The 18,372-nt window shown below is 34.9% G+C and overlaps 1 protein-coding gene across 7 annotated transcripts in view; it reads left to right on the top strand.

The window, feature by feature from the left end:
* The window catches only part of ATP2B1 (ATPase plasma membrane Ca2+ transporting 1), a 114,956-nt gene that overhangs the window by 38,674 nt on the left and 57,910 nt on the right, over positions 1–18,372 (top strand). For 6 of the 7 annotated variants that reach the window (XM_077111581.1, XM_077111578.1, XM_077111577.1 and 3 more), the window contains exon 2: positions 13,041–13,469. In XM_077111581.1, coding sequence (XP_076967696.1) covers positions 13,262–13,469 — 208 coding nt within the window. In that variant the 5' untranslated portion in view covers positions 13,041–13,261. Of the gene's footprint in view, positions 1–9,601; positions 10,573–13,040; positions 13,470–18,372 lie in introns of those variants that run through there. The other variant, XM_077111580.1, reaches the window with a different exon arrangement.

Here is an 18,372-nt window from a genome sequence, read left to right as displayed (position 1 = left end):
GGACTGCACCATTATACTTTTCTTTCCCTTGGCCAAGTTTTGAGACAGTTCCTTTAGTATATGTTTGCATGTGTCTTCTGTGTAGTGTATCTTTTTTTACCTTTTCTCTTTACATTTAGGCTCTATTGCTCAGACCAGTGTCAAACATATGAATGATGGATTTGTTATTACCTTGGTTGTTAATTTAAGCTATGCATTTATTAACAAAAAAAATCTGATTATTAAGTCAGTGTTTGCTGTTCAGTGTGCATTCTGTGTATATATTCTAGATCATAGGCATTAACTTTATAATGTTCACAATTTTGCTAAGAGGCACAAAAGGAATATAAGTTGTGACTGCTGTTCATAGGAAGCTTAAATTGTATTTGAGAGAATATACATTTTTAAGATACCCTCCTGTGATACAAATAGATGTGTTTTCATGGTAGTATTGGCTTTTTACTAGTCCTCCTTGTTTCCCGTGTGTTCAGCTATATCAGATTATCAATCAGAGTTCTGTACTTTGGGCCCCTTCCCACTCCTGCCCCACTCCATCTCAGTTTATGTGAATCACAGACAGTGAAGCCTTTTTTGAAGCCACACCTGTTTTATCACTTACTCCTTTGTGTTCCCCATACTTTTAATGATACTCTTTACAGGACTTTCTTGTACTTGTAAACTTGTCTTTCTCCCTCATTTAGGCTGTGTAAACTTCCTGAAGACAGAACCTTTGACTGACATAGATGTGTTAGGGACTGATAGGAACTTTGAAGAACAGCAAGTTTGGGAGAGACAGTGTAAAGTTAAGTGTTGGAGATTGTGTATGAGGTACTGTGAGACGTTCATGTCTATTAACAGTTGAAAACATGGGCCTTGAGCTTGATCAAGATTCTAGATACAGGTCATGGTGTGGTATAAGTTGCCAAGAGAGAAAGCTGTAGGGAAGGGAGGTCTGCAGATAGATCCCTAGGTAGTATCATTATTTAAGGTGTAGGAAAGTTTTAAAAGGCAATGAATTCAGGCAGAGGAGGATTATTTAGAGACGTAGAACTGTCGGATGCAAAAATATAGAGGAGATGGGGGTCCAAGGGGGTGGTTCAGTGGTAAAATTCTCACCTACCATGTGGAAGACCCAGGTTTGTGTCCTGTTCTGTGCACTTCCCGAAAAACAAACTAGCAAAACAAACAAACAAAAAATTCAACAAATGGTGCTGCAATAACAGGATATTCACATAGAAAAAGGAAACATAATGATATGTGACCCTGCCATACAGCATACAAAATATATATATAGAGAGAGAGAGGGAGGAAGGGAAGGAGGGAGGGAGGGAAGGAAGGAAGGAAAGAAGGAAGGAAGGAAGGAGAGAGAGAAGGATGAGGGACTGAGAAAAAGCCTGAGATCATTAACGGCTGCAGAGAATGATCTCAGTAGTGTAAGGATGGATCAGGCTTGTTAACAGTCAGGGTGAAAGTGGGTGATCAGGAAGAAGCATTGAGAATAGACCTTTTTTTTAAAGAGGTGTAGTAAAGGAAAGGGGAAGGCTGATAACTTGGGTAGTTAACAATACAGGAGAAGCTTGTTTTTCTTTGGGGGGGGGGGAGGGAACTTTCGTTTCCTAGGCTGCTGGAAGCAGATACCATGAAATGGTTTGGCTTGAACAATTGGAAATTTATTCGCTTACAGTTTTGAGGCTGAGAAAATATCCAAATCAAGGCATCAAGGCGATGCTTTCTTCCTGACCAGCTGCCCGCGATCCTTGGCTCATCTGCCACTTGGCAAGGCCCATGGCCATGTCTCTTGGTCGCTCCCATCTCTTCTAGGTTTCCTTGTTTTCAACTTCTTGCTTCCATGGCTTTCCTTTTTTTCTCTCTCTATTAATTCTGTTTGTAAAGGATTCCAGTAAGGGGGTTGAGTCCCATCCTGAATGAGATGGGTTACATGTTGACTGAAATAATCATATCAAAAAATCTTTTTAATACTTTTTCACCAGTTGTAACCAAGGTAACTACTGTTTAAAAAATTAGTACAATTTTTAAAAAGTGCTGACATCAGTTATAAATGTTCCATGCCAAAAGAGCCTACTTACGATGGGTTTATACCACCAGGAATGGATTAGGTTTAAGAACATGTTTTTCCAGGGTACACACAGCTTCAAATCACCATGGGAGAGTTGGGGGGGAGTTTTTATGTGGTAGATTGGATCTGAGTATTGTTAGGATAAATGAAGCAATCAATAGAAAAGGGGAGATTGAAGCTGAGATGATGGTGGCTTGCCGTGGTAGTCAAGGAAGTAAGGTCTGGAAGCAGATTTGAGTAGCCTGGGTAGAGATGAGAGCTGGAATAATTTAGGAAAGGCTTGGAATAGAAAGAACATGCTAGAGAGTTAGAGATAAATCCATGGGTTGTGTATGACTGAGAAAAATAAGTTTCTAATGGAACTAACAACTCGGTTTTAGCAGTTTACTGGTGTTGCTCAACCAGTTGGTTTGTCTATTCAGGGATAGCTCATTAACCAGATGGGTAAAGTTAGGAGGATAAAAGAACAAGGGAGAGCTAATAAGAGCAAAATTAGAGTTGCTGCCAATTGGAAAGTTCACTTTTTTAGTGAGGCAAGTGTGATTAAAAGGGTCTTGCCAGCCTTTGAGCCTGGAGGTCAAATCATATTACCAAGATTCAGTGTATGGGAGGCCACTGTGGCTCTGCAGGCAGAGTTCTCACATGCCAGGTTCGATTCCCAGTGCTTGCCCATGCAAAAAAAGAAAAATTCAATGTAAGTGGGGAAGAAATAATGGTAAATAAGTTTTGTCTAGAGAGGAAATCTTGAAAATAGAACAATTCCAAGAGATGATGGCTTCTTCATGTGTGGCTCCATATTTGAATAATAGTCACACAATACAAAGTAAAGTCTTGGAATGAAGTAAGGACCTATGTGAAACCAGAGAGTTTGAGGGATCATCAGCATAATGTGGGGAAGTAGTTATGGTTCAACATATCTCTAATGTCCATATTCTTTGCACTTTGGTGAATTAACCGTAAATCAGATTCTTGCCTAAGAATCTTAAAACATAAGCTTACCTTTCTTTTCAGGAAGATTCTTTGCATGTGTTGCAAAATTGAGTATTGATTTAATTGAGGTGTTCTTTAATAAGCTTAGTTGGACATTGCAAAAGACCATCAATTATCAAACCATATAAATACAGAAAAAGGAAGTAAAGAAATGGAAAAATATCTTTTACCCTCAGTTCCTCTGTTTAGCTGTTCAAATACTGGAATAAATCATCCTTGAAATCTAGAGTTTTAAATTAAGAAAACAGAAAGCTCATGTTAAATTTACAGATAAGAATTATGCCTACTTAAATAATGCCAACTTTATTTTTATAAGCATGTTCGGTCACATAATGAGCATCCTGTTTCCTTAAGCATTTAAGCATAGGTTCTTGTGAACTGACAGGATAGAAGCTCTTAAGAACTGAGTAGGCTGATGGAGCAGCTGGTATGACATTCAAGTGTTCATATTGCCTTCTAGCTCCTGAACAGAAGGAGAAAAACACTGTTTAATTTAGAAATCTTGTCCTTGAGTATAGCTGAAATTCTCAACACCAGTGAGACTAGGAAATGATAGAACATTTGGTGCTCATATTTAACTGGAGATATAATATGTTCTTATATTTAGTGGTAAACTGCATAAGGTTATATAAAATAACTTCCCTAGTTTTTGAGTTTTTCAAAGGCTTACCTTTTACTAGGAAACTATTACTGTAAAGGTGCAAACGTCCTAAAATACCTAAAGAGAATAATGGAACAGGAGAAAATGAAGTATAGTTTATTTGAGGGGAGCGCAGAAGGCATCTAAGTTATAGTGCTCTGTTAAGTTTGTTAAAATTAATACTTTTAGGTGTTTAAAATGATCTTATATGTTCAAAATGTGGGAATGTGAGTCTCCTCATTTTTACTTTGAATGAAGGAAATTATTAGCAATCTTTGTGTAATAGGACAATATGAATATATTTGGATTTAAAAATCAAAACTATTCAAAATAACAGCTCACAGAATATTTTCAGAATGTGGTGTGCTTTCAATTATCCTGCAGATTAAGAATAACATAATAAAGAACTATGAGTAATTTGCTTATATTGTTAGTAAGAAACTTGGATTAGGATGATGATTTAACAGTTTTGTTCCCTAGTCACAGTTCAAGCCACGTTGTCTACAATAGTGGTTCACCAAATCAGTAGTATCAGCATCACCATCACCTGGGAAATAGTTAGAAATATAAATTCTCAGAGCCCACCCCAGACCTACTGAATTAAAACTGTGTTAGTAGGGCCCAGCAATCTGTTTTGTGTTGTGTTTTGTTTTGTTTTTTAACATTTTTATTGTGAAATATATATTCAAAAAAGCAATAAATTTCAAAGTACATTGTAACAAGTAGTTATAAAACAGATTTCAGAGTTTGGTATGGGCTACAGTTCCACAATTTAAAATTTTTCCTTCTAGCTGTTCCAAAACATTGGAGACTGAAAGATATATCAGTATAATGATTCAGCAGTCATACTCTTTTGCTAAATCCTGTCTTCTCTCTTATAACTCCTTCATCTTCTTTAATCTTTCTCCCAGTCTTAGGGGCATTTGGGTTATGCCCATTCCAACTTTTTCATGTTGGAAAGGGGTGTTAATAATATGGGATAGGAGAATGGAACTAGTTGATGTTCTGAAGAGGCTGGTCCCTCTGGGTTTCAGGACTTATCTGGCCTAGGAACCTATCTGGAGGTTGTAGGTTTCTGAAACATCATTTTAGTGTGTGAAACTTTTGTTGACTCTGATAAAGCCCTAGATATTCTTTAGGGCAGGAGTGGTTTTGGCATGCCATGATAAGTAGCAATATCTAGCTGAAGCTTGCAGGAGAATAGCCTCTTGGCTCTATTTGAATCCTCTCAGCTACTGATACCTTATTTGATAAGTTATAATTCTTTTCCTCTTTTGCTCAGGAAGGCGTTGTAGTTCCCAGGGTGCCAGGGCCAAGCTCATCCCTGGGAGTTATATCCCCCATTTGCAAGGAGACTTTCACCCCTGGATGTCAGTTCCCATGCAGGGGGGAGGTTAACGATTTTACTTGCAGAGTTGGGCTTAGAGAGAGACCACCTCTGAGGGGTGTCCTGTGGAAGTTACTCTTAGGCATAAATATAGGTAGGCTTAGCTTTTCCACTACATAAATAAGCTTCACAAAAGCAGCCTCAAGATCAAGGGCTTGGCCTATTGACTTGGGAGTCCCTAACGTTTGAGATAATATCAGGGTCTCCCTGGTGGCCCAGCAGTCTGTTTTAACAAGCTCTTCAGGTAACTCTGATCACTGTGAAGTTCGAGAAACACTAATCTACAATATATATAATTAATATATAAATGATTTTAATAATCCAGGATGAGACACAGCACTTTTAAATTTATTCTGCCTGTGACAGATTCAGAGGGATTAGGTTTTTTGACTCTGTATATGCAACTTTGCAAAAAATTAGGCCAGCTACTCAAGAGATACAGGTGTCATGAATAAGCTGATTTGACCATAAAGCAAAAATCTCTATAGTGAACTTCAAGATACTGTATTTGGAATTATTCACATTAAATTTTTATCACATACTCTGCTTAAGTATATTGTGGGCATAAATAATCTGAGTTGGGTGACAGTCATCCAAAATGAGAGTAATTATTTTATAGCAACAGGAAAGGGGTTAAATCACCATTTTAGAGAAACTGTTCTGCTTTGGACTGGCATATTTCTTTATAAACTAAAGGCTGTGGTGAATAGAAGTTGTGTTTGGGACTGGGATAATGAAACTAGGTGTTTTTTCACACTTTCACTGAGCCAGACTGCTATAGTGTGGTTTCATTATTTTAATTGAATTGTGAAATTCTGAAATCTGAGGGGAAAAAAACATAAATAAAGCTTATAAATTCCTGTGCAAATAAATTTTGCTGTTATCTATATACTGATCTCATTCTCTCTGAATGAAAACAATTATGATACTGAATGTGCTCTTTAGAATTCCAATGCCACCTGCCACCCAACCCTTCCCTTGATAATTACTGATTAAAGATGTAGAACTGGTAGTGGAAAGTGAGAACCAGCAGCCAGAGATGGCATTCGGAGGGAAGAGGTACTGGGAGCAGAGAAGAGGAAGACAACAGAATATTTCAAGAGTGATGGAATGATTAGCCGTAGCAAAGGTTACCAATAGGTCAGGTAAGAGGGACTAAACGTGTCCATTAGATTTAGCAAGAAGAGGAGACAGTGGTCACATTGAGTAATTTCAGTGCAACAAGGGAGAAGAAAGATTGCAATGGGTTAAGCTGTGAATAATAAAGTAGAATCAGCTAGCTTCATTCAGAGAGGATGATAGCTGGCTGTGGAGTTCAGGATTTTCTAACCAAATAGTTCACTTTAAAATGGTTAAATTTATGTTATGTGAATTTCACTTCAGTCAATTGAAAATAAGAAAGAAAGAAAGAAAAAAAAAGAATGGTACAACTCCTGCCTTCAGTTCACAGTTCATTAGGGAAGATAAACAAGTAAACAAATCTTTGCAACTGTGTGATAAGAGCTATCATAGAAGTAAGAACAAAGTAGTACTTCCATTATTCTAATCTACTTGTTTTCCCCCTGAGAGATTTGCTAAAGTAGTCAGGCTGAATTTGTAACTGTCAGCACCTGTGACTTGCTCTTCAACATACAGTATTTAGTCTCTGCCTCTGGTAGAGTCTAATAGATAAATAAATTATTGAGGGTTGAGACTGATTTTCCCACCACAAACACAAGAATGGTATTAATTAATCTCTTCAGTCTAATAAATCAGGCATTGTAGACAGTGTTTATTTTCTGCTTTTTCAGTTCTATAAAATTATAATCCTGTTTGGTGAATTTACTGTTGTTTATATATATCATTGTTTACTCACCTGATGTAATTACTTTTCTAAACAAACTTTATAGGCTTTATGTTCTTTTATACAAGTGTATTTGTTTTCTTTTAGCCATCTTAAAAGTGAAAATTGTGAGTTCACTATATTAAAATTGAAGTCTTCCCTTGTTCTTTGGAGTGTTGTAATAAAACATTGTGAACATACCTAATTTTCTAAATGAAACTATCATTCATGATCTTGATACATACAGTATTAGATCATCACACACATCAGTATTTTGTACTTGGAAATTTACCATCAATTACTGTTTTCTGTTAAAACTCGTCGAAAGTTACTGCTGGGAGATTTCAAATTTTTGGGATTTGAATCAGGTAAAAAGTTTTTTTGGTTTCTACAGAAAGTGACTATATAAGAAAATTGATAGAGCATACTGCTTCTCGCTAAAATGTGCAACTCAAAAATGAATAAGGCATGTTTTTTGCCTTAGAGTAAATTTTTAGTATAATGAACCTTAAATTTAGTCATAATTATGTAATAATTATACAGTCCGTCCCCCTTCTATGGATTTTGGGTTGACACAATGGCACTTGTCACTGCTGGCATCTAGAAGGGTAGAGTGGATCAGGACCAGATTTTCTAATTGTTGAATTAGTGCTCGCTGCTATTGAAGAAAGTGTCCACCAGAAATGCCAGTAGCAATCTCAGTGAAAAACAGCTTTAAAGACTAGTTATCCCTCTTTCCACAACTGCCTGTCTATGGGCAAAGGAAGTTGAATTGATTTTTATGTAAAAAATAAAAACAAGAAACAGCAGCTATGAAAATGGAGGTCTCTTGAGTGTTGGTTTTTTTTTTTTTTTTTTTTTTTTTTTGAAAGGCTATAGTCAAAGTTTATCTTTTAGCCTGTTGTCAGTCAAATAGTTTGTCTGGGTTCCATTACCCATTTTGAAGTGCAGTGCCAATTATTTGTTCCCTTACGGTAGCATTCTTAAAACCTATACATTGTTATATTTTATCCCATGATTTAAATTTTGGACTTTTAATGATTTTTGTGTGTGTTGTTTGCTTTCTTTTCTTCTAAGCATCTTTGTCCTTTTCAGAAGTAGGTGAGTATGAATGTTTGATGTCCATGGCTATAAAATGAACAATTGTATTTGATCTCCAACATCCCTTTCACCTTTTAAAACTATGCGTCTTTCCTTTGTAACCATATTTAACAGAATGATGGGTTTTTTTTTTGTAATGACTATGGTATTTTATTTTTATTTAGATTTAGCAACTTTAAAAAATGAATACTTACTCCAAAAAGTTAGTAATGACTCTGATTAAGGAATCATAGTACTATATTTGGCCTCCAGTACTACACAGACCATGCATAATCATATTCTTGCTTACAAATGACAGAATTTCAGGTATTGGACAATGACCTCTTGAGTCATTCTTCCCTGGGCTAAGTTCCTTTTGCAATTATTGGATGGATTGGTTTCCTGACTCTTCAGCAATCTCTTTATTCGTATCTGTTTTGCCATGTATCTTTCACATTTGGGTATAGCAATTCAGACCTGATCAGTGCAAAGTCCAGTGGGCCTGTCATCTATAATATAAATAGAACTTGTTGCCTCTCTTTGAGATTAATGACAAGTTTTAGCTGTATGACAGATCTTCATTTATATTAAAGACATTCATCATGATTCTTTTTTCCTCTAGATTTTATAATCTTATTTCTTTAAACATTCTTCCATTGAAATGACTTTGGGGTCCTCATCTGGTTTATTTTCTCCAAAATGCATTTATTTGTAAATATCCTTCATTAATAACTGTAATAATAACTGACATGTATTAACCATCAACCACTTACTGTGTTCCAGGCTAACTTCAAAATGCTTTACATGGATTAACACATTTAAAGAAGTGATTATATCTTTATTTTACAGATGAGCCCCTGTACGTAGCAGGTGTGTTTGTCCAAGGTTAAAGTAGCATAGGACTCTCACCTCCCTTTGCTAGTGATTAAGCTCCTGTCTTTGCTGTCTAAGAAGATATTCACTTTGGGGGTGGGGAAAGAAGAACATCATGCAATTAATGCATATTGAGGTTTCAATAAACTGAATCCTTGTCTTTGCATATTATTTTCTATATATTACACTTGTACACTGTTTTTTAGAATTAAATGTAGGAGGCCATGCTTTTTTTCCCACCTGTCTGTCTGAATTCTAATTCTATATCTAATGTATTGGCTGACTACATGTCATTTACAGATTGGGTAAACATAACTTCTATGTTTTCAGATTGCTAACAAAAGTGTAGAAGAGTTTGGGAATTAGGAACCAATAATACATTAAAAACACACACACCTCTTTCCATGTTGTTCCTCTTATAACTAATGCACCAAATATACTAGTATATATTTTTAGCTGTCCTGCGGGAGTATCATGTAGCTGTATAATTATTTTTTATAACTCAATATTTCATCCCATAATTTGGTACCATTCCCCTATATTTCTTTTAGTTTTTCTAATATGGAGCCTAAACATTTATACAACTTTTCCGTATCTATAGAAATCACCTGACCTTGTGAAAGAAGGAATTGAAATTGTATTATTAACAAAGCTATTTCCTATGAACTCTGCGTATTACTTGGACTTCAGAGTCATCCTTTTGTCGTCTTTTTGGGCTCCTCTCCATTCACAGTTAAGTTATTTGTCGTTAGGAATCAATCTTATTCTCTTCTTCAAAAATTGTAACTATTTTTGCCCAACTCTAGTCTTCACCTTTCTCTGTCTTTTTTTGTAATACCTCAAAGACTGAACAATAGTGTGATCAGAGAGATCCTCTTGGGATTCTAGGTTCACTTGAGCTTCCACTTACCAACTTTTCTTCTTAATCTTTTGAAACGGAAGATAAAATTCTTTAAGAGAACAAAGAGAAAAAAATAGATGTCTGCTTTCTATTATGTTCAACCCTAAATACTGTCTCTCTACTTTCTTGATCATCATGTTGTAGCTAACAAGTTGAATACAAGACTCTCTTGTTGTCTTTGGCATTTTTGTTAGTTAAGATAGTTGTATATGGAAGCATGGGTAGGGGAGAAAATGGCAGAACAATCTATAGACAGTCTAGCAGACTGTTTGTTGTCTTGTAGACGGCAGCCTAATACATAGTCTTTTAAGTAATTGGTAATCCAGATAGTTCACTTTTGGAAAGTGGCTCTTTTGCATTTGTTGCTTTTGCTTGGACTTCCTTTTCTTTAAACAGTGGGAGAATTGAACATGATTGAAAATCATGTGCATATCACAGCTCTCTTGGTTGCAAAGTGATAGAAAACTCAGCCCTAAGGGGAATTTATTGTTTTACGTTAATAAAAAGATCAGGGATAGGACAGACTTTAGGTATTGAATGTTTTAGCACATGTTGTCTAAAAGCCCCACTTTCTCTTGATTGGATCTGTTCTCAGAGAGCTTTTCAACCCTTTTGGTACTAGATGACTCCTCAGTCACATTCAAGTTTAGTTGGAGGAAACAAGTCTAACTTAGATTTGCAAGAAGAAACAAGTGCCCCAGAGTTTCAGCAGATGCCTCATTACAACTCATTGGCCCTGGTTGAGTCACATGCACATTTTCTGAACCAACCATCACCAGGAAAGTATCTGGATGCAGAGATGGAGCCCCACTCAGAATATATTGTGAGTTGGAAGGGACAGATCCCTAACTAGGTATCAGGGCAAAGGATGCTGAAGTGGCAAATAACAAATATTCATTACAGTATCCCTTCATTCTGATTATATCGCATAATTTTGTATGTTGCTGTTTTGCTTTGATATTATTTGACTTTCATTGTTTTTTAATCATGAAAACTTCAGCCTAATAAATATGAAGGCTTAAAAAGTGAAGGCAGTATAGTGAAAAGAGCATGGCTTTTTTAGTCACAAATCTAGGTTCAAATCCTAGGTATTATCTGTATTGTTGAGGACTTTAAAGACCTAACAGATAACGCCATTTTTCTCCTGCTTGAGTGCTATAGAGAGAAATAGCAGAGATTGACACATAAGAATAAAAATACCAGTTTTATCTGTTTAAATAATAATACTCTCTTTCAGGATCGGTGTGATGTACAAATGACAACAAATGTTGGGCATGAAACTTAGAAAGATTATCAAATAACAACACTCCCCGTTTCTTGAAGTAGTTAAAGCAGTTGATATGTTGTGAGTAGGAGGGAATCCACTTGGCTTAGGAGTAAAATCAGTAATGATTAGGTGTGCATAAGGATTTGTGAAGTGGGGAGAAGCAAGCAATGAAAAGAAAATGTTTTTCAGAATCTGTAACTGTCTCAACACTAACACATCCTTGAAGATTTAGACCAGGACAGGCAAACTTTCTCCGACCAATGAACCTTAACTAGGTGGTATGAATTAGAAGTTTTTATGGATTAGAAGTTTTTAGCCATTCTCTAGTCCAGTGATTCTCACAGTGTACTCCTATGACCAGTAGTATTAGTATTGTTTTAGAACTTGTTAGAAATGCAAATTATGAAGCCCTAATTTCTTCCTACTGAATTAAAAACTCTGGATGTAGGGCTAAACGATCTCTATTTTAACAAGCCCTCTAGGCAATTTTTCTTTTTTATTAATTTTTTAAAAAAAATTACAAGAAAGAAACACAAACGTTCTTAACGTGCTCATTCTGTTCTACATATATAATCAGTAATTCACAATATCATCACATATTTACATATTCATCATCATGGTCTAGGCAATTTTTATTCATGCTATAAAGGTTGAGACCACATAACAGCATTTGCAGCCATCCTCATAACAGTTGATTGACTAGTTACCTTTTCTAGTTCCTAATTATTAAACATTTTATTTATTAAATATTGGGGGTGTTTGGGGAAGGAGAGAGGTTAAATAGGTAAAATGGGGCTTAGTCTCAGATGTCAAACAGGCATAAGCAATAGGATACCATTTTCATTATGTAGATTTAAAGTTATGCCTATTTTAAAAATTAGGTGTAACAGCAAAATGCATAAGGGATAGGATGTGGGAAATATTAGAAAGAGGGACAACCTGGGCGTAGTGATTATAATTTGTGTAAGGAGACTTCAGGATCAGGGAGAAAAAAGGTTATCTAGAAGAAGCTTTACAAAGGAAAATTTAACTGACCAAAGCTAGAGAGGATGGAATTAAGATTGAACAGAGATTTCAAGCCCAGATGATTAGGATAATGGTGATGCCACAGACAGGGAAAATTGGGCATGTTAACTTTGAGGTGACTGAAGGGTGACTCAGGATACATATATTTACATGTTATTAGACTATAAAATCGTTGAAGAGAAGTCATTTTTTAGACTGAACTAGTTGGATGAGTTCTATAAAGAACATACATTTATGAAGAAAGAAGAGTTGGAAATTCATCTTTAAAGAGATTGGAGTAAGAGAAGGACTTGACAGTATTGTGAGGAGAATTTAAAGTAATGCATCCATTCATTTCTCACACGTAAAATAGTGAAACAATAAAGAGTGGTTAAGTGGTGGAGAACTTCTTTAGAGATATAGATAGTCAAAGAAAGACTGGAGGTCAAGGTGTGAAGAAGTCTTGGTAAAAGATAGTTTTAGGGAGCCAAAAGATGCTGGAGTCACAGAGAGGCAGAGGAGAATTGCAGAAAGGCTTCCTAGTGTATTTGTTGTGCTTTTTTGCCCTTTCAAAGCAACTTGATATGAAAGTTTCAGAAACGTAGACCCATGTATTGGCAATAGCCCAGCTCAACCAACCATTTTTAGTAGAGCAGACATGCCTTAATTTCTCTGAACTTTATTCCTCTCAATAGACTAGGTAGTAACGCGTAATGGGATTAAATTGTGATGACTAAATGAGAGAATTAATTAAGTGCTTAAATGATAATTATTAATAGTAATATTGAATGGAATATTAAACTCAGTAATGTAATGTTTCATTTACTATGCAGTTTCATTTAGAAGTTATACTTTGCTATTATCATGCAGATGAAATTGATATTGAAAAACCTTAACAAATATTTTTGTAAGTAAATGATGTACTTCAGTTAGCAACCTAATGACATTTAGAGAGTATACTCATATGTATAATGCTGTAAGGTACATGTTATTAACCTTTAAATATTTTCTTCTTACAGATATGTACATCTCATGATTGATATGAAGAAACTAGTCATGGGCCAAAGGTCAAGACACTTCTCTGGGAAATCTTACTGCTGATGCTGCTTTATAAAGTCATACAATGAGTGTTTGGTTTAAGGAAGATTTTCATATTTAAAAGATTTTCATCTTGAAAATATATCAAGTGAGAATTAGATTCTTTTGGGAAACATTTTCCTCCTAATAAGTTATTCTTGTAATGGGCGATATGGCAAACAACTCAGTTGTCTATGGTGGTGTGAAAAATTCTTTGAAGGAAGCTAATCATGATGGAGACTTCGGAATTACGCTCGCAGAGCTGCGTGCTCTCATGGAGCTCAGGTCCACAGATGCATTACGTAAAATCCAGGAAAGCTGCGGTGATGTCTATGGAATTTGCTCCAAGTTGAAAACATCTCCTAACGAAGGCAAGTTTTATTATGTTTGCACCTAGTCCTTTGTGTAGAGAGTGTTGTAAATTTGGCTCATAAACAAACATGCTTATGTTTTCTTGACTATTATATGATTATGCCATAATTTCAGTGATGTTAAAGTTGGGTTAGTTATCAGATTGGTACAGCTAAATAATTTTAGCTCAATAAATAATATTGCAAGAGTACATGTTTTAGATTGGGAAGATGAAATATACTGTACTATTGTACATGTTGTTGAAACCTGTTTATGAGAACAAGATTGTCTTTCTGCTCAAGCTAGAGTGGATGGAACCAGGCTTGGTTCTTACTACTTACTGGTAACCCAAGGGAATTCAGTGGAAATAAACTATGCTCACCCTTCATTTTGCCACATAGCTTAAAATAGTTACCGCTGCCAGTAGCTAACCAAGTTGTTTTTAGCATATGAGGCTTAACCTGAACTTTGTTAGTTCAGGAGGTCCTAAAGTAAATGAAATGGTTAGATGGCAGTTTGTGTTTGTTTTTGTTTTTGTTTTTTTTATACATGGGCAGGCACCGGAAATCGAACCTGGGTCCTCTGGCATGGCAGGCAAGCATTCTTGCCTGCTGAGCCACCGTGGCCCACCCTGGTGGCAGTTTGTTTTGATCCAGCAAACTTTTCCTTTTATTAAAAATATTTGGTTAGTCTTTGAATTATGTTGAATTTCCCTCTGCTCAGAGAAGCCTTTGGTTTCATAATTCTTGATTTGTGGTGTGTTTTTGAGATCATGCAAAGACAATTCATTATAACCTCACTGCATTATACTCCTTGAAGTGGTTTGGGAAGGATGTACTTTAATGCATTGATCATATTAAACATAAAATTAAAAATAGGAAGGTTCAGGAAGGTGCCCCAAGTTGTAGAGGAGGAGAACCACATGAGGGTAAAGAGTATCACTTAGTGAAGAAGAAATATTGGGCAATTGCAATTTATTTTAGTAAGAATGGGAAAGCTATTAATGTCTAAAATATAAAGTATGTTAGTATATGTTCCAAAGCTATATCATAGGGAAATTATGCAGAAATGTCTTTCTTAACATTTTTCTGAAACATCTTATACATGCTACTTATGATAAAATCTAAAGTGATAGCAAAAAGTTATTTATAAAATTGCTAAGACAGTTTCCAGTCATACCAAAGAATTCCTTACAACCTTTATATAATTCAGTGTAAATGCTAATCACTTTAATTGCAGTAGCTAACTTTGATTTCTCTGAGGTAGCATGATCTAGAGGAAACTAAGGACTTCTTCAGATTTCTTGGTGTATATTCTTTTTCTGCAAAGCCTGTTAATTCTTCAAGATTATCTGGATCTTTTCCTCAAGTTGGAGCCATTAGAAACATGGATTCCTTATTTGTTCCTTAGATATGCTGTTCCATTTTAAGATAGCTGGAGTCCTTGCTGTTCATGTCGATTCAAGAAATCAGAAACAGATCTATGAACTTATTATCTACGATAATAACTTGACAAAAGTTGAGCTTGCTCACATGTGAATTTTTAGCTAAATGTATAACGCTTTAGACAGTTATGTATTAATATGCTGTTCTCAATTGGTAGATTCATTAACTTAGCTTAACCATATGTACTTGTTCATTTAATCTAAAACCTACCTATTGGATGTTTCTTTATTGCCATTATTGATAGGAGATGTTAGTGCCCACAATATTATAGCATAATTTGTTCATAAAGCATTATTGAACTTCAGTTTCAAACTTTACTTCACCATGTCTTTATATTTCTCCACTATCAGTTAATACAAATTCTGGTCTCCTTATAACTGAATACCCCTCCATGATGCATTCTTATTTTCACAGACAAGAGTTCACATAACTTAGCATATAATTTCTTTTCTCACTCTCATTTTGAGCAGTGAGCCTCACTGGTTTTGATTTCATCAATGAAGTTAATGAAGCTTAAGTGAAAACTTTTATCTAGTACATTGGTTTTCAAAATTTGGTGAGGGAATGGGGGAAGCAGGTGCCTCTTTGACACCATGATGGAAGCTATGGATAATCTTCAGAAAAAATCACTTTCATTCAGAATTTTATAAGGCAATGTGTGGTAGTGCTGTAGAGCAAAGACTTCTGTGTTTTGGTCTAAACATTACACATTATTACAATTTCTTTTGTATGTATTTTTATGTACAGATTATTTGAACTCTTCCTATTTAAAGTAGGGATAATATTAGTAATCATCTCTGAGAATTGAATGAGAATGCATGTAAAGCATTTAATATATAATAAATAATAACAAAAAACTAGTTGGCTATCATATGCATTTTTCCATGTTCTTAAAAATGTTCACGAAGAGTTCTTTAAAATATTTTGTGTATGTACTATAATGTAGTCATCCTACAATTAGACATTTAGTTGTTTCAGTGAACATAATCTACTTAAATATTAGATTATTTTCTTGGCAGCTCTTTCCCCCAGGTTAGAGTGTGAATGTAAATTCTTAAAGGTGATATATATATTCCCAAATTGCTTTCCAGAAACATCACCTGTTTGCACAGCACAAGCAGTGTGTAAGAAAGCTGTTTTTTGAGAAATCTTTATCAGCATTAAGTTACTTTATTTTTAAACTTCCTAATTTGATAGGTAAGAAATTTGATTTCTTCATATACCAAAGGGTTTTGGTTATTTTTCTCATTTATGGACCATAAGTGGTCACAGATTATGTGTGTCTAATACTGTCTGAACACTGGTTTATTTCTGTACTTCTGTTTCTTTCCTTTTTTTCACTGTGTTTCTATTTCTTTTCACTTTTCCTTTTCTTATTGCCTGTTGAGTTTGATATGCCCAAGTTTTTATGTAATAGCCATTGCCTTTTAGAAAGTTCTTACTCATTTTCATCGCAGTGTTTTGAATTTAATTTTTACTAAAATTTGTACAAATACTGTCTTCATGCCATTTTGAAATGTTCTTTTAAAGAGTGTGAAACAAAGCATTTTAAGGTTATATTGTGTTTGCAGTTTTTGGAAGTATAAGTCAAAACAGCATCAACCAAAAAAAAAAAACCAGCATCAGCCTTCACAAGAACATTATTTCCAAAGAGATCGTCATAGTTTTGGTTTAATATAGAAAATTTTAGTGAAATTTTGTCACTACTATCTAGGAAAATGACAGGAAATGAAGCATGATCAGGAATGAGAAGCTAGTAGTTTGTATGCCTAAGGAAATAATCTAGACAGCAGGTATTCTTTTGTTAGAATATACTGTTTGTATCAGGGAAAAGCAGAATTAAAACGATTCTTCAGGGGGTGCACCGGTGGTTCAGTGGTAGACAGCTTGCCGTCCATGCAGGAGACCCGGGTTTGATTTTGGTACCATGCACACACACCCTCCCCCAATAAAAAAGATTCTTCAAAGTAAATGGGTTTTGTTTAGGTAGAACTGAATATTTACCTATCGCTTTGGTCCGCTTTATCTGTTCTTTCATTAATTAATTCATGCGTTGGTATATATAATCTTTCATCAGACTTAGGGTGTCATTTGTAATATATTTTATATACTCCATTAAAGACAAATGGTAATTATAATTGTAAGATACCATCAATTAAAAATCACATCCCAGTATCAGAGATCTTAATAAAATATTAAAATATATGCATCTTAAAATTGTTGAAATACAGTGTTTACTCGTTATCTCCTATGTGGCAGGCACTTTCTGGGCCCCGGGCATATGTTTATGAATAAAACAAAAGAGTTGAGACATTCAGAAAGTACCACCTGCATTTTTACCTCTCATTAGTTTTTTTCTATGGCAGAAGTTACATGGTAAAAAAATTTTTAATATAACGTTCTATTTATAAATAGGGTTTTTAAATATGTGCTGTATTCAGAAAGCTGTATTTATGTTTCCTCATCCTTTGGCCAACCAGTTTATCACTTGTTTTCTGGCAGAATAGTTCTTTAACTTGTTTTGGAAAATATCATCTGAGTACTAATCAATAGGAAGTGTTTTGAACGAAATATGATTTTCATAATAAAAACTTTTCAGTGGTTCAGACTAACCATCATCACTTTTAAAGGAATTGGAAGTCTGCATTTCATGGTTAACTGGAATTGAGACTTTTAATGTCGTATTTTTAGATTTTTCTGATAGAGTAAGCACCTATCTCAGTCCTCTGAATCCAAGAGTGCCATTTTATACCAAAATAACCTGCTTATGATATCGTAATTTCATTAAATTTCCTTTGCAATTCTCCCCTCTGTATGTGTCTATATATGACTGTTATTCATGTTCTGAATCACATTTCTTGATCATTTTATTTTTATGCTAGCTTTTGGTATCTTTTCCATCTTAATGTGTTCCTATGTTATCTATATAGTATTTTATATTGAATGGTAAAGTAGTACTTCTAATAATAAGATTTCTGGAATGTAAGCCTCTAGTGCTGATGTCATACTGAACATTTAACAGTACTGCTTTAATCTAAGAATAAAAATGAATTCATAAAAATTAAAGGCAAGTGTTGCATGGTATTTTCTAAGAGACATAACTCTGTGAGCTTGCAATGAAGACAGTTTTTTAAGTGGGATGGAAGAGAAAAAAGAAAAGGAAAAATGTAATGGAAATCAGAAAAGGAAAACAATAATAGAGAGAAACAAAAGAGATATTGTAGTAGAAAGCAAGGTAAGATTAACAGTAGTTGTCCTGGCTACCTAATATTTCTGTAATTTTTTAAACAGCAATGTTTCCTTGCAGCCACTAGAAGTAAGGCTGTTAATAATGCTGTGGTTTGACTTTATCTTCATGCTTATAATAAACTAACAATAACTTTTGGAAATATATTTTAACTTTTTAAAATAAAAATCAGCCCTTCCTTTGCCCAGGACAAATCATTACTGACTTTAGGCTAGTAGAAGAAAGCTCTAA

This window comes from Tamandua tetradactyla, chromosome 7, assembly GCF_023851605.1.
Source record: "Tamandua tetradactyla isolate mTamTet1 chromosome 7, mTamTet1.pri, whole genome shotgun sequence".
Lineage (NCBI taxonomy): Eukaryota > Metazoa > Chordata > Mammalia > Pilosa > Myrmecophagidae > Tamandua > Tamandua tetradactyla.
The sequence above is the reverse complement of the archived record's forward strand: the minus strand, read 5'-3'. Positions and strand labels throughout refer to the sequence as shown.